The 20,304-nt window shown below is 62.0% G+C and overlaps 1 protein-coding gene across 7 annotated transcripts in view; it reads right to left on the minus strand.

The window, feature by feature from the left end:
• Positions 1–2,033: 2,033 nt before the first annotated feature.
• COL18A1 (collagen type XVIII alpha 1 chain) overlaps positions 2,034–20,304 on the minus strand; it is a 96,419-nt gene continuing 78,148 nt past the window's right edge. For 3 of the 7 annotated variants that reach the window (XM_043873692.1, XM_043873690.1, XM_043873688.1), the window contains 27 exons: positions 18,975–19,106; positions 18,576–18,638; positions 17,354–17,380; positions 16,588–16,623; positions 16,153–16,224; positions 15,809–15,844; positions 15,423–15,512; positions 14,952–14,981; positions 14,851–14,877; positions 14,591–14,653; positions 14,282–14,356; positions 13,477–13,503; positions 13,201–13,254; positions 12,836–12,910; positions 11,391–11,459; positions 10,753–10,795; positions 10,172–10,234; positions 7,770–7,813; positions 7,382–7,504; positions 6,752–6,905; positions 6,596–6,669; positions 6,097–6,225; positions 5,635–5,667; positions 4,284–4,529; positions 3,911–4,108; positions 3,350–3,465; positions 2,034–2,470 (listed from right to left, as the gene is read on the minus strand). In XM_043873692.1, coding sequence (XP_043729627.1) covers positions 2,257–2,470; positions 3,350–3,465; positions 3,911–4,108; positions 4,284–4,529; positions 5,635–5,667; positions 6,097–6,225; positions 6,596–6,669; positions 6,752–6,905; positions 7,382–7,504; positions 7,770–7,813; positions 10,172–10,234; positions 10,753–10,795; positions 11,391–11,459; positions 12,836–12,910; positions 13,201–13,254; positions 13,477–13,503; positions 14,282–14,356; positions 14,591–14,653; positions 14,851–14,877; positions 14,952–14,981; positions 15,423–15,512; positions 15,809–15,844; positions 16,153–16,224; positions 16,588–16,623; positions 17,354–17,380; positions 18,576–18,638; positions 18,975–19,106 — 2,313 coding nt within the window. In that variant the 3' untranslated portion in view covers positions 2,034–2,256. Of the gene's footprint in view, positions 2,471–3,349; positions 3,466–3,910; positions 4,109–4,283; positions 4,530–5,634; positions 5,668–6,096; positions 6,253–6,595; positions 6,670–6,751; positions 6,906–7,381; positions 7,505–7,769; positions 7,814–10,171; positions 10,235–10,752; positions 10,796–11,390; positions 11,460–12,835; positions 12,911–13,200; positions 13,255–13,476; positions 13,504–14,281; positions 14,357–14,590; positions 14,654–14,850; positions 14,878–14,951; positions 14,982–15,422; positions 15,513–15,808; positions 15,845–16,152; positions 16,225–16,587; positions 16,624–17,353; positions 17,381–18,575; positions 18,639–18,974; positions 19,107–20,304 lie in introns of all 7 variants that reach the window. The other 4 variants (XM_043873691.1, XM_043873689.1, XM_043873685.1 and 1 more) reach the window with 2 other exon arrangements.

Genomic DNA, 20,304 nt, shown 5'->3' on the forward strand with positions numbered 1-20,304 from the left:
GACCTGAGAGAAGATGGGTGTGTGGCACCTATGGCCTCCACCAACCATTACATCCATGTATCTATATCTCACATCTGTGTGCACCTATGTGTATTTGCTCACATCTGTGTGCCTCTTATGTCCATGTACACCTATGCACACCTGTACATATCTGCACGTATATGTATATCCGTGCACACCAGTGCACACCCGTGGCAGCTGTCTATATCCATGCACATCTGAGGATTCAACTGTGGATTGAAAAAATATGTATATTTTTAAATGCAGAAAGTTTCAGAAAGCAAAATAGAATTTGCCATTTTCCAGCCTCTGTTATCATGGTGTACATTGTATTTACAACTGTTTCTATAGCATTTTTCTGGGCTACCGTGGTGACTCAACTGGTAAAGAACCCATCTGCAATTCGAGAGACCTGGGTTTGATCCCTGGGTTGGGAGGATCCCCTGGAGAAGGGAATGGCAACCCACTCCAGTATTCTGGCCTAGAGAATTCCATGGACTGTATAGTCATGGGGTCGCAGTATTAGGTATTAGAAGTAATCTGAGATAATTTAGAATATGCAGAGGGATGTGCATGGGTTACATGTAAAAATCACACCATTTTACATAAGAATTCCTGAGCAGGTTTTGGTATCTGTAGGGTTGTTGGGACCAATCCCCTTGGGGCTGAGGGATGACCATACATCTGAAAACCCTTGTGTATCCATGTGCATCTGTGTATGTCTGCGCACCTGTATATACGTGTGCAACACCTGTATATACCTGTGCATACCTATGCATATCCGTGCATGTTTGCACACCTGCGTATACCCCTTTGGCAGGATCGGCCAGCTGGGCAGTCCAAACAAGGACTCGCCTCCTGACAGTGAAAACGCAAGTGTCAGTCGTTTAGTCATGTCTGACTGTGTGACCCCCTCGACTGTAGCCCACAAGGCTCCTCTGCCCATGGGATTCTCTAGGCAGGAATAGAGCTCCTGCAGACCAAGCGTCTGTGTGAATGGCCATTTTTATTTGGAGGCTGTTGGGAAGCCACAGACACAGCTCCCAGGACCAGCCCCTCAGTTTACTGTCACAGTGGTCAGAGAGCAGGCCCTGGGGCAGCTGGGCTCTGGCCTGCAAATCCCAGCATGGCCATCCCATCAGCTCCCCCAGAGATGCCCTTGTGCACCCCCAAATGTACTCTCCTTTCCTCCCACAAGGAGGGAGGGCCACACCGTGGGTTTCCACGGAGACGTGCTGGTGCAGATGGTACTGAGCAGGGACCAAGCAAGCACACATGGCCTTCACCAGTCCGGGGCTGGCCCCACCCCTCCATGTAGCCTTGCCCATCTCAGAGCTGGCTGGGCAGGTGCATGTGGCCATCCCCTTGCCTCCAAGTCCGGCAGAGGTGGACCTGGGACCTTGGTGCCAAGCTCAACCAGAGGCAGTTCTGGCCAGGACTTGAGGGGGCCTGGATCTGGGCCTAGATGGGACTTGGACATACTTCTGGGCAGAGCTGGGCTGGAGCCGGAACCAGTGATTCTCGCCCTGGGGAAGGGATGCTAGTGCTGAGCAGGAGGTCCAGGGACCGGGTGCTGGGTTCATGGACCCCTCAAAAAGTACATCTTGGGCTGAGGTCAGGCTCTGTGCCGTAGGGGTCGCTTACCGTAGACGATCCCCACCCCCACCCCCCGCCCGTGGAAGGACTGGCCACACACAGCAGCAGCAGGAGGAGACAGGGGCCACAGCCCGGGGAGGTGGGGCTGAGAAGCCCAGGTCAGAGGTGGGGCCTCAAGCTTGGAAGCTTCCGCAGGATGGCTGCTGGGAGGAAACGTGGTGAAGTCTCAGCGCCCCCTTGTGGCTTCTCTGTAGATGGCCCGGTGTTGGCGGGACAAGGGTTTCTGGGAAACAGAAAAGCTGGGGCCGTTCAAACACCACCCCCGACCCCGGCCTAAGGTACCCAGGAGATCCTGGGAATGCACCTCCCTCGGCAGAAGTTTCCAGAGTTGGCCTCTTGCCAAAACAAGGCCAGAAGGAAGTCTGAGCACCAGGCAGTTTTAAACTTTTTAAAAAATACACTCTTTGGCTTCCTTTTATTTCTTGAGGATTACATGAAACGTGAACCATACAGGCAAGTGTCCCAGCCAGGTCCCCTCCCTGGGGTGCCGGCAGAGGCTCTCTGCCCAGGCTGGGGGCATTCTGCTCCTCCTGCCTGGCGCCTGGCTCCTCTCTGGCACTCTGTTCGTCAGTCCACCTGTCCATGGTGCCCGCAGAGGCCCTACTTGGAGGAGGAGGTCATGAAGCTGTTCTCGATGCAGAGGACGATGAAGGCGTTGTGGCACCCAGCGGCTTTCTGCTCCAGCAGCCGGCCCGCCAGCAGCGAGGAGGCCTGGCCCGTGGCCGCCCTGGTGTCCGTCCGCCACGTCTCGCAGTAGCTCTCAGTCAGCCGGCGCCCGCTGGGGTCTGAGCCGTGCCACACGCTCTTCTGGGGCCTGCAAGATGCAGCAGCTGTCAGTCTCACTGGGCCCGCCTCTCCCAGGCTGTAGCCACCCCAAGCAGAAGAGGGTATCTCCCGCTGGTGGAGGGTTGGTGGGGTGTGGGGGCCACTGGGGAGCAAAAACTCGGGTTGCCGGCAGTCAGGCCCACCCAGTCCTGGGGCTTTACCTCCCAGATCACACCCCGTGCTGCTGCTGCTTTGGGGGGCACCGCCTGGTGAGCAGGGCCTAGGGCAACATGGACGGCTGGCCCTTTGGGGGTGGGTGGACCTGGCATCAAGTGGCCATGCCCGATTAAGGCTGTCAGCCTCCTCACTAGGAACCAGGTGTAGCCCCTTGGCTGGTGGAGCCCACAGGGGCCGGGGCAAGCCCTGGGCGGTGCTCCCTGATGAAGGCTGGGTCACAGGCTCATGTAACACCCTGAGCCCCCTAAATGTCCGCGAACAGGAGTCCTCACACCTGCCGGCAGAGTGCGATGGGCATGGGGCCAGCCTGAGGGCCACCCGGTGACTTCTGCAAGCATGTTGGACACGTGTTCTCCGACCCAGAAATTCCACTTTGAGGAATCTACATAAGTAATTCGCTGTGATGTTTATGTGACAGACTGGCGGCCAAAGCCGGTGGCCTCCCAGATCCACTACCCCAACAGGAGGCAGGGGGCACTTGCTGGGAAAGCAGGCCAGATGAAGGTGTTTCAGGTAACACCACAAACAACTACCTTTACTCCTCCTCCTGTGATCTTGGATTTTGTGGGTTTTAAGCTGCAAGCATGTGTCAGGACTGAGTCAGCCTGCAGGCTCGGAGCCAGAGCGTCCCCCTTTGCTCAGGACTCTCGGATCCAGAGGACCCGAGCCGCTGGCCCACATGGAGACCTACCAGGCGGGATGCTGGAGGACATCTCTGCCGTCAAAGGAGAAGATGCGGGCGCCGGGCTTCAGCTGGCCCTCGGAGCCTGAGAACAAGGCCTCCCAGCTAGGAAACAGCACCTCGTCCTGCGGAGGAGAGGGGGTCAGCTCATGTCTGGTCACCATCCGCCAGGGGCAAGGGCGGCTGGGTGGTCTCAGAAACACTCTCACCCATCCAAGGGTAGGTTGGCCGCAGGCCTCCTGCCCCCCACGCCCCCCCGACCAGGAAGGCAGGCACCCACCCCCGGCCCTGGACCCCCAAGCTGGACCAAGTCCACCAGCTTTGGTCCTGAGGGATGTGGGCGCTCAGAGGATAAAACTCGGAGTATCTACAAAGCACATTGTTCCGTTCGGAGGAGCCGCCACAGAACACAGCCCGGTGAAGGGCACTGGTGCGGGGATTGGACCCACAGCAGAGCATAACGGCCTGGGGGGGCCCGGCCACCTCCCCCAGCTGGCGAGGCACCAGCATCCCTGGCAGACGCGGGCAGGAGTCCCCAGAGGTGAGCCCCAAGCAGGGCCGCGCACACACCCTGAGGTTGACGACTGGCAGAGTGGCGCGGTCTGCGCGGCGCACGATGCTATACAGGTCCTGCAGCCGCGAGGACAGGAACGCGCGGAAGGTGCCGGCCAGCCCCGCAGCGCGTGCCTGCTGGAAGCACTGGAAGTCGGCGCCGCGGATGCCTCGCAGGCCGCCCGACTGCGGGCTGTTGAGCGCCACCAGGTGCAGCTGCGGGGGAGCCTCGGGTCAGCGCGGCCGGCCAGGGTCGGCGGTGGGTCTCCGGGCGGGTCCCCTCCCTGCCTCCGCATCCTCCCCACCCCCGCCCCGGCCTCCCCCCAGCACCCTACCCGCCCTGCCCCGCTGCCCTAGGCTCGGAATCTCCAACGGGTGGGGTGTCACTCACCACCGGCTGGAAGTCGTGGTGGGTGTGGGAGGGCGAGGCCGTGGGGGGCACCGGCCGGAGGTGTGCGTAGGCGCCATGGTGAGGGGCGCCGGGGTAGGGCTGGGGGTGCGGCAGGCGCGGGGGGTTGGCCAGGATGTCGTCCGCCCGCCAGGACCGCGCTGTCGGGTGGGGGGCCTCCCGGCGGGGGTAGGGATTACCCTCATGCAGCTGCACCAGGGGGGGCTGCAAGACGGCCACCTCGTTGTCCTGCAGGGGGAGAGGCGGACAGCGCGTGGGGCTGGGCCTGCTGCGCCCACGTGGGCCCCGTGATGAGGTCTGCGGGGCGGGGTAGGCGGGGCGTGAGGGAGCTGGTGTGGGTCTGGTCTGCTGCCTGCCAGGGTGGTCCTGCTGTCTAGCCCTGCGCGCCCTTCATCTGCACCCGGCTGTGTTCTTGGGCGGCCCGGGGCTGGACTGGAGGTGGGGAGCTGGGGGCTGCAGCCCAGACCTGGGGGCGCCTAGCTGGTCTGGAGGGAGCCAGCCTGCTGATAGTCAGTCAGGTGGCCCTCTGCCCAAGCCCCCAGCCCTCACCCTCAGAAGCCAGCTTCTCCCCTGGCCCAGGGAGGGACCACCCTGACCCCACAGCCTCCCTGCCCTCCCACCACAGCAGGGGAGGCATAAACAGCCTCTCAGAGTGGGACCTGGACGCCCAAATCCTAGTGTGCCCCCCTCTTCCCGACTCTGCCCTTCCCCACAGCACCCAAGCCTCTGACACCTGTCCACGGGTACCTGGTGGTAATCTCTAATGCAGTTGTACTGGTCTAAGCACCTCATGTGTCCACATGAGATGTGCCTATCTATGTTACCATGGTCTTGCCCATCGCCGACTACTTTAGTGCCCGTCTCCCTGAACAGTGTCACCTGCAGCCAGGGGCTGTGCCCGCTTAGGCTCAGCTGTCCCCTGGAACAGCGCCCAGCAACTGGGAGGGAGGGGCGCAGCTAGGAGCTGAGTGGGAGAAGGGACTCCCAAGCCCCTGGCGGGGCAGACAACCCCACACAGAACCCCACGCCCGCAACCTAGGATGGAGCCCACTCCTGAACCGTTTGAGAAACCATGACTTCTACTCAGAGGAGTTGCCGTCGGGTGACACAGCCCCTACCCAGGGAAACTGGACTATCCACACCCCCCCGCCTCTCCACCTCCCCCAACTTGCACCCCTGAAGTGTCTGTCCCTGTGCTGGCCCCTGTGGACGAGGGCAGACAGACCAGAACTCAAAGGAGCCTCTCTCCTGAGAGGGCAATGAGTGTGGTCTGAGCACCCAGCTCCAGCCCTCCAGCCCTGAGCTGATTGTGGGAAGAAGGGGTGCTCCTTACCGTCCCATGGGGGAGGGGCACATGGGCCTCCAGCTGGAAGAAAACAGGGGGTCACCTCAGGACCTCTGACCCAGCCAGCACCACTCACCCAGGCCACCCCACCCCTGAGTGGAAGCCGGCATGGCTGCGTACTAGTGCCCCCCCACCCCGCCCCCCTCCCCTGCCCCATGCCCGGCACACGGGTAAGGACATCTGTCAGTTTAAAAAGGAACAGCAACTTGTCTATGAACCTAAAACTGCTACAAAACAGCTTCTAATAAAAGGTGGAGAGAGGCGAGCAAGGATGGGGGATCACTGGCCGTCATGCCCAGACCCAAGGGGACCCCACCTGGCTGGTCTGGCACCCTCACCCAGGCCTCACCAGGCCTCAACACCGAGCCTCCACCTCCCATCACCCCAGAGCGAGGCAGTAAGCCCCCTCCCCAACACGCCATGTGCAAGGAGAGCGCGTCCAGGACTCACCAGAACCTTCCGGAAGCCATTCCGGACCCGGACGTACAGCTCCTCCCTGTCGGCCACGTAGATGAGCCAGCCCTCCGGCACTTGCAGCACCTGCTCCACCAGCATCTGGTACGTGGCCCAGACCCTCACCTGCTGGAAGCCCAGCCCAGTGGATCCCTGCGGAGGGGCCTCAGGGCTCACGGGGGGGTGGGGGGTGGGGGGGTGCTGGGACGTCTGAAGACCTAGGTCGCCCTTCCTCCCCAGGCTGGCCCCAGGAGCGCTGTAGGGAGAGGGCAGCCCCCAAGGCCCTGGGCCCCACGGCCTCTGCACGGCAGAGAGACCTTCTCAGTGGCTCCCATCCGCCCCTGCCCATCTCTGACCCCAGCCGCACCTGGGACCCCACTTCTGCTTCGGAAACCATGTCTCGGGGCCCTCGGTGCTGGGGTCCCCTGACAACCTCTAAAGGGAAGGGCAGCCAGGCAGTGAGGGTCCCATAGGTCAGGAGCAGGGTGGTGCTTACCCCTGAAGAAGTGCCCATGGATCCAGGGGGCCCTGGGGGCCCAGGTGGGCCTGGTGGGCCAGGAACACTGATGGCTACAAGAGAGAAGCCAGAGGTAGGAACACTAGCCCTGCCTGGAGGGGGCTGGAGCCCAGGACCACTCCCCATCCTACTTACTCTGCCTGTAGGGGCCAGGAAAGGAAGGGGGCCCTGGGGGCCCTGGGGGCCCAGGGGGCCCAGGAGGCCCCTGGCGTCCCTCGTAGCCAATGCCAGGGGGTCCCTGAGGTCCCGGAGGGCCGGGCTGGCCACGGATGCTCTCTCCCTTGGGGCCCTGGGGGAAGACAGAACACGGGGCCTTGTCACCTGTGTCCCCAGGCTGGGGACATGCAAGCCTGAGGGACTGGGTTGCATCTGCCACGGGCCCATGGTCCCCGAATGGCTGTCCACTCCCTGTTCCCATCCTGTGCGCCCTCTGCTGGGAGGGGACCCCGGGATGCAGGCGAGGGCAGCCCCACAGAGAGGCACAGCCCCAGGGCCCCCGGATGCTTTCAGGACAGAGGGTCTCCCTGAGGGGATTCGGCAGAGGACAGCACCAGCAGGAGAGGAGGTGCCCCCAGGTCAGGGCCTGATTGGGAGGGTGGCCACTGTGCGCCCGCCAGGCCTGACTCGTGGGTGCCCCCCGCGTGGTTACCCCCACTGGGGCAAAGGACCAAGGTGGGTGCTTAGGGCCCAGCCCGCAAGGGGGACCTCCCTCAGCTCCAGCCTCCTGTGTGTAGGCACCTGTGGGCGACCTGGGGCCCCACTCACCGGAATCCCCGGGTAGCCGGGCGGGCCGGGGGGGCCAGGCACACTGGAACCGAAGAATCCTCCGCCCCCGGGGTCACCCCTTTCTCCTTTCTGCCCAGCGGCCCCTCGGTCCCCCTTCTCCCCCTGTGGATGGAAATGCTTGTGGGCGACAGTCCAGCTCTTGGTGGCCACTGGCGTGGGGAGGGGTGGGCGCAGAGACCCCAGGCCCAGGTGAGGCAGCCAGAGGCTTTGCAGCCCAGACCTGGCCAGCCCGCAGGACGGGGCTCAGTCTCCCACCTCCCACTGCGCCCACCAAGTTCCCGAAGAATGGAGCCAGGGGTGGCACATCCTGCGTGCCCTCTGGGGCCCCGTGGCAGAGGGCAGTGTGAGGGTGAGGGGTGTTACCCACCTTCATCTCAGCACCCAGCTGGAGGAGGTCGAACGGGAACTGCCCTACAGAGGGGTTTGGGGGGGTGCTTGGTGAGAGATGGGCTTCCTCCCTTATCCCCCGGCCCCCAAATGTACCTACATCTTCTCTTTCTAGAACTTCTGTATTTCTGTGCAGAGATCTCCTGCATGTTTTGTTACATTTATTCCCAATTACTCGATACTTTTTGGTGTTTTTGTTCAGTTTTATTGCTGACACACAGCACTGTGGATGCAACGGACTGATGTTTACTGTGAAATGACCACCACGGGATGTTCAGTTAACAACCACCCTCTCTCTCTCTCTCACACACACACACAGGCAAAAGTGTGGTCATCCATGCTGTGGTTGTGCATGGTATGGTATCTTCCACGCCGACTCCTGGTCTCTCCCTTGAGGGCAGACACGCCACAGGGACTGGCCCGTGCATTGGGCAGGGGCCTGGGGGCCCCAGTGCCGGTGGGGGTGCTGCTGTCACGGCTGTGCGGCTTCTCCACCTGCGGACTGACCTGGCCTCTCGTCTGCCGCCTCCCGCACTTATACGTCCCCATCTCTGATGAGTGATTGTGTTTTTCCTTTCAGATCTGTTGCTTTTTGCTTTCTGTATCTTGAAGTTATGTTGTTAGGGGCACAGAAATTTAGAATTGCTGTGCTTTCCTGGTAGATTTACCCCTTGATTATTATAAACTTAAAAAAAAAATTTCGGGAGTGTTTCCTGCCCTAAGATAACTTGTCTGACTTCTCGCAAGCACACACAGGCGTGCGCACACACCCATGGCTCCCTTCTCACCAGACCACGACCCACTTTCCCCTCAGCTCTCATGTCCTTGCATTTGGGGGTGTCTCTTGTAAGCAGCATAGTTTTGTTTTTGTCCTGTTGACGACGTTTGTCCTTAAACAGGAGAGGACCCACTCTCTGAATGTACGCGCCGATGGATCTGGGTTGACTCCATCTTCCCTGTTTTCTGTGCCTCCACTGTTCAAGGCACCTCTCCTCTCCGACTGACTCTGGGTTGAGTGTTTCCTATGCTTCTCTACCTTCCTGCTCCATCATCAGGGGCATGTTCCTTCTGTTCTTGGTTGGTCCTGAGGTGTGCCCACCGGGGGGCTCGTGTCCTGAGCTGGCCTCGCTGCCCACTTCCTCTTCCTATAGAAGGATGTCTTCACCGGATGCAGAATTCTAGTGAGCGTGTTAGTCCCTCAGTCGTGTCCAACTCTTTGCAACCCCATGGACTGCAGCCCACCACACTCTTCTGTCTGTGTAATTCTCCAGGCGAGAATACTGGAGTGGGTAGCCATTCCCTTCTCCAGGGGATCTTCCCGACCCAGGGATTGAACCCAGATCTTTGAATTCTAGGTGAGCCGCTAATTTCTTCCAATCTTGAAACCTTTGCACCCTCTGGCTCCTCCTGTCCTCGTGAGGGATCAGCTGTGGGTCCTGTGGGCTCTCTCCGTGAACATGACCTTGAACCCTTCCCTGGTTTGGAAGCTCAGCCATGACACCTTCAAATGCTCTTCTGCACCCCGCCTGCCCCTTGCCTGACCCGCATGTCCTCACCCACACGTCTGACCTCCCTCGGCTTGTCCAACTTCCCAGCACGTCAGCCGGGCTCCGTGCTGACCCCTCCCCTCATAATCTGTGTCCCAGCTGCTGAAGTCACACAGAATCTTCACATCCAGAGGCTGTGGTTTTCAGCCAGACAATTAAAGCCTACTCTCGTCCACGGCTCCACTCTGTGCTGGCATCGCCTCCCCTCCACGTCCAGGCATCATCATTACCGTTAAGTCCAAGCTTGGAAACTCCTGTCCACGTTGCCCACTTCTTCCTCAAGAAACCCAGGCCCTCGATGAGCTCACCTTCCTCAAGAGTAAGGTTAGCTGCTGGTTCGGACAGCTTGAAGTCAAACTTGAGCTTGCCCCTCCCCCAGAGCCCTGCCCTAGGTCACCCTCTGGCTGGCAGTGCCCAGGGGTCCAGCTGTCTCAGCTTTTGACCACCCTGCTCCCAGCGCCTACTTGATCTGATTTCACCCACCTGAAGAAGCAGGACTCAGCTGGGGATTCCTGCCCTCTCAGGGGACGTTGAGATGCTGGGGCTTCACCCCCTTGGAGGACCCGAGCCGACAAGGCTCCTGCAGTGCCCTAGGGATGCTGGGTCTCCCCGGGAGGCTCACATGGGGGCCCAGCCCCGCTCCTCATAGAGTGGGTGCGGGGACACCCTGCCTGGCCATCACCTCAGCCCTGAGATCCTTTCCCCCAGCCCTGCCCCAAAGCTGTGCAGGAAACCAGGCATCCCATCAGGGCCCCTGAGCCTGGGAGAGACCCCCCCTCCTCCAGGAGGCAGGCGGGTGCCCACACACGCAGCACCCAGCTCAGAGCACTCTCACCTGGTGGTCCAGGCGGGCCCACGTCTCCTTTGTCACCCTTGGGTCCAGAAGGCCCCTGATGCCCTGGAGAGACAGCGCCCCCAGTGCCTGTTACCGAACGTGTACAGAGGCCGCAAGGACACCCCCTGCCCACATGCGGCCTGACCCTGGGGGGCGCCATGGGCACTGTAGGCCCGGGCCGGTGGGGAGGGCAGCGCGTCAACCCGGGGACCCTCGGAACGAGAGCTCGTGAGCAGCCAGTGCCTGGTGGTCACGGCCCAGGGGCCGCAGCCTCTGCTCCCAGAGGCCACATCGCCCTTGCCGGGAGGGACTGGGGTGAGGAGCTGGAGCTGGACTGTGGACAGCCAGCGGGTGGCCACTCAGTTTCTGCTCGCTGTCCACTCCTGCCCACAGCTGGACCTCCTGGAAGGCTGTGCAGGGTGGACCCTGGAGCCCAATAAACCCAATAAACGGGCCATGGTCATCTAGGGCTGGCGGCCCCAGATCATCCAGCTCCCCTCTGACGGCCGCCCCACGAGAGCTGCTCTGAGTTGTGGCCGGAGGGGCCGACCTGCCCTCCCTGAGGCCCCAGGACCCCTCACCTGGCAATCCCGGGGGTCCAGGGCGGCCAGAGTCCACAAATGCCTGTGAAGAACGGGCCGAAGCTGGCCATCGAGGAAGGTGCCCTGGAAATTGAGGGCACCGCCCACCCGAGGGCTCTGCCCAGATTCCTGGAAGCCCCTCCGAGGTCACACAGGCCCCATCCCCCACACCCCTCTCCCCAGGATAGAGAAGCAGGGAGGTGGGGAGAGGGTACAGGACTTGGGGTTGGAGCCCTGGTCGTGACATGACTGGCCCACATCACTGAGCCTTGTGAAATGGGGGTGTCCACCCTCCAGGACCACAGGGCTCATGCTCAGGAGCCCAGATCCTGGAGGACTCCCTTCCCCCACTTTAACCTCCCCCCAGGGGCAGGGGGCTTGTCTTCTGACTGCCCATCAGGTACAACCTACAAGGCGGGTGGACCTGGGTCCCACTGCCCTGGCCCCTCCCAGAAGGACCCCCACCACGGACGCAGAGGTCATGGCTTGGCCTGCCCCTGCCTGGGGCTCAGACCCTCTCTATGGCTCAGACCCTCCCTGGGAGTCAACCTCCCTGGGGTCAGGGAGGGGTAGGGAGGTCAGTGTAGAGAAGAGTGTGGAGAGGAGTGTGTAGAGAAGAGTGGGTCTCGGTGACTCACGTTGCTGTCATAGACAGGAGTCCCAGGAGGGCCTGGGGGCCCCGGAGGCCCAGGTGGGCCAGGTGGACCCTGCGTGGGGGGGAAAGAGAAAGATCTGGTCAGTCACGCTCCCAGCCAGGCCACCGATGCTGGACAGGATGCCAGACACGGGCGGGAGTGTTCCTGAAAATCATAGTAAAGTCAGAAAACATCTAATCAGGAGTGCACCCAGTGTATTCTGTGGTCATGGCTGTCCCCTTCCCATCCCCAGATGACAGTCCTCCTCAAACCGTCCCGCGGGAGGCATACAGGTGGCCATAGGGGCTGGGCACGACCTCAGACATAGCTCGCGTGGTTACTGCCAGCTTGAAGGTCAGCTGTGTGTCTCCAAGGTCACAGGGAGCCCATGAGGCCAGCGCCCGTGGGTTTCACTCGTGTTGCATGAACGTGACTCTCCGTTCATTCACCCACTCATGGAAAGAGGAAAGACAGTCCATTCGTGTAGCATCAGAAGCGCCTGTTCCGAAAGGGCTCATTTGACAAAAGACCAGCCTGAGTGATGAAGGTACCGGGGCACACGATCCTGGGACCTCATGTGCACCTTCTCTCAGCCCCTGGGCACCTTTGCCCCTGCCCTGTGGCTGAGGAGGGAGGGCTGAAGCAGAACAGAGGCGTGAGCTCAGGTCCATGAAGCGGCCAGTCCCACTGGACTCGCTGACCAGGGCAAGCACACAGTGGCTGGAGCTCTGCCTTGGGGACTCAGAACCGCAGGAAGGATTGGACAGCCCCTGACCTCCTCCTGGACAGAAGTGACCGTCCCCCTCCATCACGGAGCTCCGCAGGTCGCTGCCCTGCTTTCTGAGTCTTCATGAACTGTCCACCAAGGTTTGGTCCGCGAGGAGGCAGTGGCGGGATGAAGACATGGTGGGGACAGAGACACCAGAAGAGCAGAGGCCTCAACCACCGCCCCCAGGACCCCATGCTGCTCGGTCAGGCTGTGAGCGGGATGCAGGGGAGGGGATCCAGGGAAAAAGGCACTGAGTGGCCACGGGTTCACTAGGAGCCCAGATGGACCCGAAAGGAGTCTTGCATCTCGATGGTGCATCTCAGATGGAGATGACACAGGGCCTAACTGGCCACCTTACTGATCTGTGACCCTGGGCTCAAAAGGTGGCAGAAACTGTAGCCCCATAGGCAGGAGGTGCCCACCCCAGAGCCCACGCAGCCTGCAGGCCCTTCCAAGAAAACCATGTTGTTCCGTGGCCTTGGCTCATGTATGTGTATGCATGTATGTGTGTGCTCAACATGCACACGCGACTGTGTGCACGAGGCTCTGCATGTCCATGGTCACACATCAAGGCCACTCAGAAGCATCCCAGGGTTGAGCTCTGAGACCCAAGCTCTGAGACCAGGCCTCGTGGCCTGGTTGCCCCCGCCCCGCCTCACACGTGCCGTCGGACACTCACCCTCATTCCGAATCCCACGCTGGCGTCCCCTGGCTCCCCCTTTTCCCCTTTCAGTCCATTCATCCCGGGACGCCCCTGCGGCAGAGCACAGTGGGTGCGGGGCTGCAGGGCGCTGGCCAGCACTGCTGCCATGGGCCCTGGGGTGCTGGCCCAGCAGCTCCTGTCCCCACCCAGGCCCTCCTCGGGGTGTCTGTCCCTCTGGGGCCCAAGCTGCCTGTGACCAGGGCTGGAGAGAGCCATGCTTGAGGGGTGGGTGGTCTCCAGGGGAAGGGCAGCAATAGGGCTGTAGTCCGCTCCCCTCTGGGCCCACTCTCCGCATGGGCCTGGGCTGACACCCACACCTGGCATCAGACCCAGGGACCTACCGGCCGTCCAGGGAATCCGATCTCTCCCTTGTGCCCGGGCCGCCCGTATGGACCCTGTGCGGGGAGGGGGAGACCAGGTTTTAGGTGTGTAGGAACCAGACCCCCATCTGGGGTCTCCCTCCTCACACCCGCCCCCCATTCAGAGGTATAGCTGGATGTCAGCTCGGCTCCCCGCCCACCCAGCAGGCAGGCAGGCAGCAGTGCCCTCCGCAGCCTCCCGTGTCCTTTCACACCCAACGCAGGTGTGTGCACTTTGGGGAAGCCTGATCTACTCACCGGGGGTCCTCGGAAGCCTGGCTCACCCTGAACAGAAAATCAGAGGCATCGTTAAGTGGCTTCAGGTCACCCCCCAGCAAGCAGCCCCGAGGGGTCCCTGTGTCCATCTGAATGCCTGCAGTGGAGCCCAGGAAGGGCAGGAAAGAACTGGAGGGAGGGGTCTGTGGGCTGGGCAGGTGCACGGGGCACACCCCGGGGTCCTGAAGCTTGGGGGCCGGTCCTGCAGTCCAGGCTGGGGTTTGCCAGCCCATCTGTAGGCCTGTCCCCAATAGCCTGCTGGGTCTGGGTCCTGCTCTCCCCAGGGCTGGGGGTCACCTGCTGGGAGCAGGGGACCCAGGGCACAGGCTCCCCAAGGGACCCACTCCTGAGCCCAGCCATTCTTGGCTCCCTCCTGAGGAAGGAAGGCTGGACCCCAGCCCTAGTGGTGATGCATCCAGAGGCTGAAGGCCAGCTGGGCACTGCAGGGGGTGCAGCTCCCAGGGGTGAGGCCGAGGCCAAGAAACAAGGCCACCGAGAGCCCCCAGCCCCTCTGCAAGGTGGGTTCAGCTGACGGGCAGACCAAGGGCCAGCCAGACCAAGGCTGAGCTGAGGTTTAGGCTTTGGGGGCCCTCCCAGCAGGTTGGTGGGAGAGGAGAAAACGGGTGGGCGAGGGACCCAGGCTACAGAACTTTCTGGAAGCTGATCTGGAGAAGCTCCCACACACAGGCAGGACCTGCCCCCTTAGGAGGACACTCCTCTGTGCCATTTTCATGGCCCCAGCCCACTGCCCCAATGTGGACAAAGCCGCGCGCTCACCCAGCCTCACCTTGGCTCCTTTCTGGGCGGGGGTCAGTGCTCTGCCATCGGGGCCGAAGAATGTACCCGGCTCTCCCTTCTCACCCTGGAATGGAGCGGCAGGTCAGAAGGCCAGCTCAGGGAAGGATAGGCCTCACATCCCCCTGGAGACTCCCCTCGGCACCAACTCGACACCCAAGGACAGGGAGCCACGAGCGGGGCCTCCACTGGTCCAGGGAAACAACCAGAGGGAATCCACCAGGCACAGCCCCCCGTCCCCGGGCCACCTCCCCGCGAGCAGGCACCCAGTGACCCCGGACAGCCCCTTGGGGCTCCTCACCTTGGGTCCCGGGATGCCCTGCTGGCCTTTGGCGCCCAGGTCCCCCTTTGGCCCGGCTGGTCCCTGTGGGGAGATACAGAGGGCTGCCCGGAACACCCCTGCTCTGGGCCAGTGACCCACAGCCCAGCCCCAGACGCCTGCCTGAGACCCCTGGCCAGATGGGGGCTCCTGCTCCAGTTCCTCGGCCTCATGGACTCCCCCCACCCCCAGCGTTGGGAGGCCCCACGCCCCGCCCCCACCCCCACCCCCAAGATACTCACAGGGAAGCCGGCGAAGCCCGTGCGGCCCTGCGGAGAGAGGACAGTCAGGACCACCCCCCGGAGAGGCTGCCCACACCCAGCCCATCCCGGGGTGCATGTACCTCGGGGCCTGGCACACTCGCCAGCACTCTCTGTCCACAGGTCAGCAGAGCCATGGAGAAAGAAAAAAGAGTACCACGTTTATTATGACGTTAGCCACGGAGACCCACAGAGAGTCAGCGTAAAGGAAATCCTCCCGAGGTCCCTGAGATGAGAAGGGATGCCCCTTCCACCTCTGGGAGCCTGCCTCCCACACCAAAGAAGCTGCCCGGGACCCTGGGATCAGGGGACAGTGCCCCACCCTGGGGGGACATGTCACAACAGGAGCAGGTGACATGCAGACAAACAGCACGAGCGGGGGGCAGCTCTGGAAGGCCCGACCTCCACCCGAGAAGCCTGGCGGAGCAGAACCAGCAGAATGGGGCCCCGTGTCTCTGGGGGTTGTCCCTCGGGGGAGGACCGGCGGCCCTGATGACCGCAACCAGCCCTGGGGGGGCCAGGCAGAGCATGTGCCCACCCATGCAAGTCCTTACGTCCTGCTCCGACACGTAGACAACAGGCCCTGGGGGTCCGGGGGGTCCCGGGAGTCCTGGCTGCCCCACTCCATCCTTCCCTGGGTCTCCCTGGAAGAGAAAGCCAGTGATCCACACTTGTGTTTCCTGTGGGGGGTGAACTGCAGCTTGGCTGGCACTTGGGAGGGCTCCCGGTGCCCACGGGGTGTGAGGAGGTGCCTAGGGGCTGAGCATAGTGGTCTTGAGAGCGCCCCCCCACCAACCCCAGGCAGGGCAGGCTCTGAGCCTGGATCCCCACCCCAAGTCTCCAAGGCCGCATGGGTGGGCATGGGGCAGAGGACAGCAGCCCTGGTCCCTCCATGCACCAGCCAACCCGTCCATCAATTCCCACACCCCCCCACACTCACTTTCTCTCCCCGAGTCCCTTTTTCTCCTTTTGGTCCCTGTGGAGACAGGAAGGAAATAGTTTATCATAAACAGAACATGAGCCCCGCTTCCTGGAGACCCCGGGCCTCTGGGACTGGCCTTGAGTGAAGACGTGGAGTTCTTCTTGACCGACCACGTGGGACCTGGGGTGGGGTGTTAGCTATGCAGGAAACCCCTCTGGCAGCCTGGACTCCCAACTCACGTCCCATGGAGCTGGGGTCTCTGGTCCCCGTGGGGACACTGAGATATGCGCTGGGGTGCCAGCTCTCATCCCTGTGTGGTGACCTTGGGGGTGTCGGCCCTGATGCCCTGGGCAATCACTTACCTGGGGTCCAGCTGCACCCTCTCCGCCCGGGAGGCCGGGGAGCCCAGGTGCTCCATCTGCTCCAACTTCTCCCTGCAGGGACACAAGGACAGCATACATGTCAGCCAGGGCCCGGTGGACATGGTTTCTGGGAGGCACGGTGTCTGGGAGGCACGGTGTCTGGGAGCTGGCCAGGCCGTGGTTTCTAGGGGTGATTCAACTTGATCAGCCTCCTTGGGGGCACCATGGGGGCAGGGGTCAGAGGCCTCTACAGCAGAGCTGGGATGGGAGGGAAAACCTGGGGAACCTGAAGGGGGTGGGGATGGGGGTGGTAGGAGAACAATGCTGCGCCTGGTGTGGACCAGCCAAGCCCTGACCTCAGCCTGGGGGCCCCTCCCTGTCCCCAGACCAGGGCTGCTCACTGTGGATTTCCTGATCCTGAGGAAACGTTCTTACCTTGCTCCCTGGTGGCCCCACGGCTCCAGGATCCCCCTGAAGTGGACAAAGGGTTTTGTGGGGTTGCGAACACTGCCCACCTGCTGGGCAGCATCCACCCCTCCTCCAGGGAACCACTCAGGTGGTCCCAGACCACAGCCCCAGCTCAGATCTGAGGGCTGGGACCCCGTGCCCCCCACACACGGAATCCCAGCCTGGATGGTGCGGCAAGCCAGGCCACTGCGCCCCTCTGAGGAGCAGCCACACTCAGGGGACTATCACAGCTTTAGAAAGGTAAGAATTGCACCCTCCTTAAAAAGCAATTCTTTGAACTGTCCCAAAGGCTTGCAAATCAAAGCAGAATGCTCCAAGGGACTGGGTGGCGGGTAGGAGCTGACACTCAGTGGACCCTGCACAGCCGGGAAGGCTTGTATGCTGGGGGTGGGAGGCCATTGTCCTCCAGGGACAGAGAGAGGGGGCAGAGCCAAGTGAGGATGACCGAGAGAAGCAGCCAAGTTCTGTCCAGCACCACCCACTGCCATGGGTACCAACAGAGCCCCACTCCCTCTCCCCTCCATCAGCACAGACCTCGGACATGTGGAGCCAAGGGTCTGGATTCCCGCAGTCAGAAAGATGGCAGGGCCACCGCCCCCCACCCCAGCCCTGGGCACCTCTTCCCCATTAGATTTTCTTGTATTTTGCAAATCCCCCACGAGGAACTCCAGGCCACTGAGCAGTGGCTCCTGGCAGCAGCGAGCACCCCCAGGCTAACAGATCTCTCACTGACCTTGACTCCGGGCGTTCCAGGCGGTCCCTGTGGGGGGCAGAGAAGGAACAGGGCCCAGTCAGGGCTGCTCCTGCCCCTGAGGGTACAGCCTTTCCCCATAAGAAAACCAGCCCCTCCTGTGCTCATGACTTTTAACAAACATGGAGGAAAACGGCATGTGTCAACAGGGACCTGCACACCCCCATACTCCCAGAAGTGGTCTGTCCTTGGTACCTCGTGGTGCCCTGCAGATGATGAGCATTGAGTCCCCCCAACACAAAGAGACTTGCACTTTATTAACGAGAAACAAAGCTGCTATCCGACTGGCTGTTTCAACCTCACTCGAGGGTCTCCATCACTGAGGCCGTGGAACAGCCCACAGACCCCTCCGGGGTCAAAGGGCACTGCAGCTCTGTCCCTGGACCTAAAGAGGGGACCCCAGCCCCTTCGACCCTGCCTGGTCACCTCACATTTCACCTGATGCCAAGGCAGCCAACCACTACTGCCCCAAACTAAGCCTCTCTGCCGCATAAAGGAGAAGGTACCAACTTAAAGGGCAACACTGCTCTATTCCCAGTTAACTTCTGTCCAAGTGAGGACCCTCAAGCTGTGGTGCCCAGTGCAGGAGGCCTGATCCGCCACCCCCTCGCTGAGCTGAGACTCCAAGGGCCCAGCTGGACACAGGCTCCAGGCCCCCTAAGCATCTCCAGTGGGGTCTGTGTTGGCCCCTTAGGCTCCTGAGGGAAGGGAGCCCCTCCTCTGCCCATCCCAGGTGTCCTGTGCCCTGGACGAGCCCCTTGCACGTCCATCTGGTCTAGGCCCTGGTTATCTCTGGACACCAGGCTCTCAGCTGGACCTGATCCTGACCAGTGCACACATTGATGGCACGACGAGGTGGAACAGCATAGGACTGGCCCCATCTTGTTTTAATGAAAGTTTTGCTCAGGTCAAAAATGTGCCACAAAGTTAGAGCCGTAAGGAGACGTGGGTGGGAGTTTCTAGGAAGAACCATCTCTAGGGCCCAGCCTGCCATGTGGGCATTCAGCGCCACCACCAGTGGCACTTCTCACGCTGGAGACTTAACTCCCTCCCCGGCGGCCTGAGGTGGACAGTGTCCTGGACGCAGGCAGCTCGCCGCCCCTCACAGGGCTGCTCCTGGTGCCCACCAGAGGCCAGTCCCAGGGACGCCCTGCCCCCAGGAAGTCCCATCCCCAAGCTGACCAAGCCCAGCTCCGGCGCTTACCTGCAGCCCGTCAGCACCTCGGGCTGTTGACCAGAAGACGTTCCCAGAGCCTTCCATGTCGTCCTGGAGGAGAATACAGGGTGTTCTTCTCACAGGAAGGGACCTGGGCCCAGCCCCCGGAGAGGGTGGGTTCTCAGGGCGGGGGTCACCTGTTGTAGGGCTCCTGCTGGGTGGTGTCCCAGGACCCCAGACACACTGGGCTATAAATGTCCCCCCATTCCACACTCCGAGGCCGACCCGCCCGTCCTGGGCGACACGGCCAAGGGCTCCCCTGTGAAGACTCTGCCCCCCCGCCCAGCCGAGACAAGCCCAGATAGGGGCGGCGCCGCTGTGGCCCCAGCAGTGACGGTCAGTGTGGGTGTCCGACGGCATGCGGAGCCAGGAGCAGCGGGTACTCACAAATCCCGCGGCGAATCCTGGGCCTGGGGGCCCGGGGGGACCAGGTGGCCCTGGCGGGCCTGCGGGTCCAGGGGCTCCTGCCAGGCCGTGCTCCCCAGGAGCGCCGATGGGGCCAGGGTCTCCCTTGCTGCCCTGTGCAGGTGGAGAATGTTGTCACCCTCAGTTCCAAGTGTTGCTAAACCCCAGGCAACCCAGCATTCTGGGTGCCCCGGCGTCATCCTGCCTATGTTTTACTCTGAAAAGTCAGAGCCCAGCAGGGGCTGCGCAAATCCCATGGCACCTTTGTGCTGACCCTACGAGACCCTGTCCACTTAACATGGAACCACTGCCGAATGAGAGTCCCAGACGGTGCCTAGGACACTCCTCCAGGCCCTCGGAGCTCAGCATGCGAGAAGGAGAAGCTCCACTAGAAGGAGCAGGCAGGGGGGTGGGACCCTGCTACCACAGGGGGAGGCCGGGGGGGCAGCCACTGGAGCTCCTGCATCTTGCTCTGGATGCTCGCCCGAGTGTGCTCTCAAGTCCGAGTGGCCCCCAAACCCGAGCGTCTAATTCTAGGGCCTGGGGTCTCAGCTACAGTGGACCTGACCTCACCTCTGCTGAATTTCACCCCCGGCTGTGCCTTTTCCCTCCCTGGAAACCTCACCAGCTTTTCCTGGTTATTGCTGAAGCCTGTACCTGTGCACGCATGTGTGTGTGTGTGTTTACACACCTGCATTTCCATTTTGAAACCCATTCCAGGCTCTTTCTGACCATCTGTCTAATCACTTCCCAATCCCACCGCCATCCTCCCCTGCTCCCCACGGACGGGCCTGGAGCTTCACCACCTAAGCAGCATCCTGGGGACAGGTGCTCACACCTGGGGAGGCTTCAGGTCAGTGCCCACTGGTCCAGCTCATGGATGGGCTGGGGCCTCGGGGAGGGGGGCACAGATGTGGCCATGGGGGTGTGGAGCCCCCGGGACCAGCTGTGTATGAGAGCACTCGGGACCTGCTCTGGACACACTGGGGTCCCAGCAGCAGCCCCCTCCCCCCTGCAGCTCCTCCCCCCACAGGCCCCATCCCCCCTGCAAACCCTCCCCCTGCAGCTCCTCTCCCACCCCCTCAGTCCCCCTCCTCCCTGCAGCCCCCCATCTTGTGGGTTTGGCTGGGTTACCAGCTCCTGAGCACATCTGCTCTCACGTCATCCCCAGACTAGAGCTTGGGTAGAAACGGTCTTGTAGGACAAACGTGGCACATGCTGCCGGGCAGTTCAGAGCTGGACCCCACGATCAGTGCCTGGGGGTTGACTCTCCCAGCCGCCGTGCCCCCAACCCACACCCTTGCCCGGGTCC

The sequence above is a fragment of the Cervus elaphus genome, chromosome 19, assembly GCF_910594005.1.
Source record: "Cervus elaphus chromosome 19, mCerEla1.1, whole genome shotgun sequence".
Taxonomy (NCBI): Eukaryota; Metazoa; Chordata; class Mammalia; order Artiodactyla; family Cervidae; genus Cervus; species Cervus elaphus.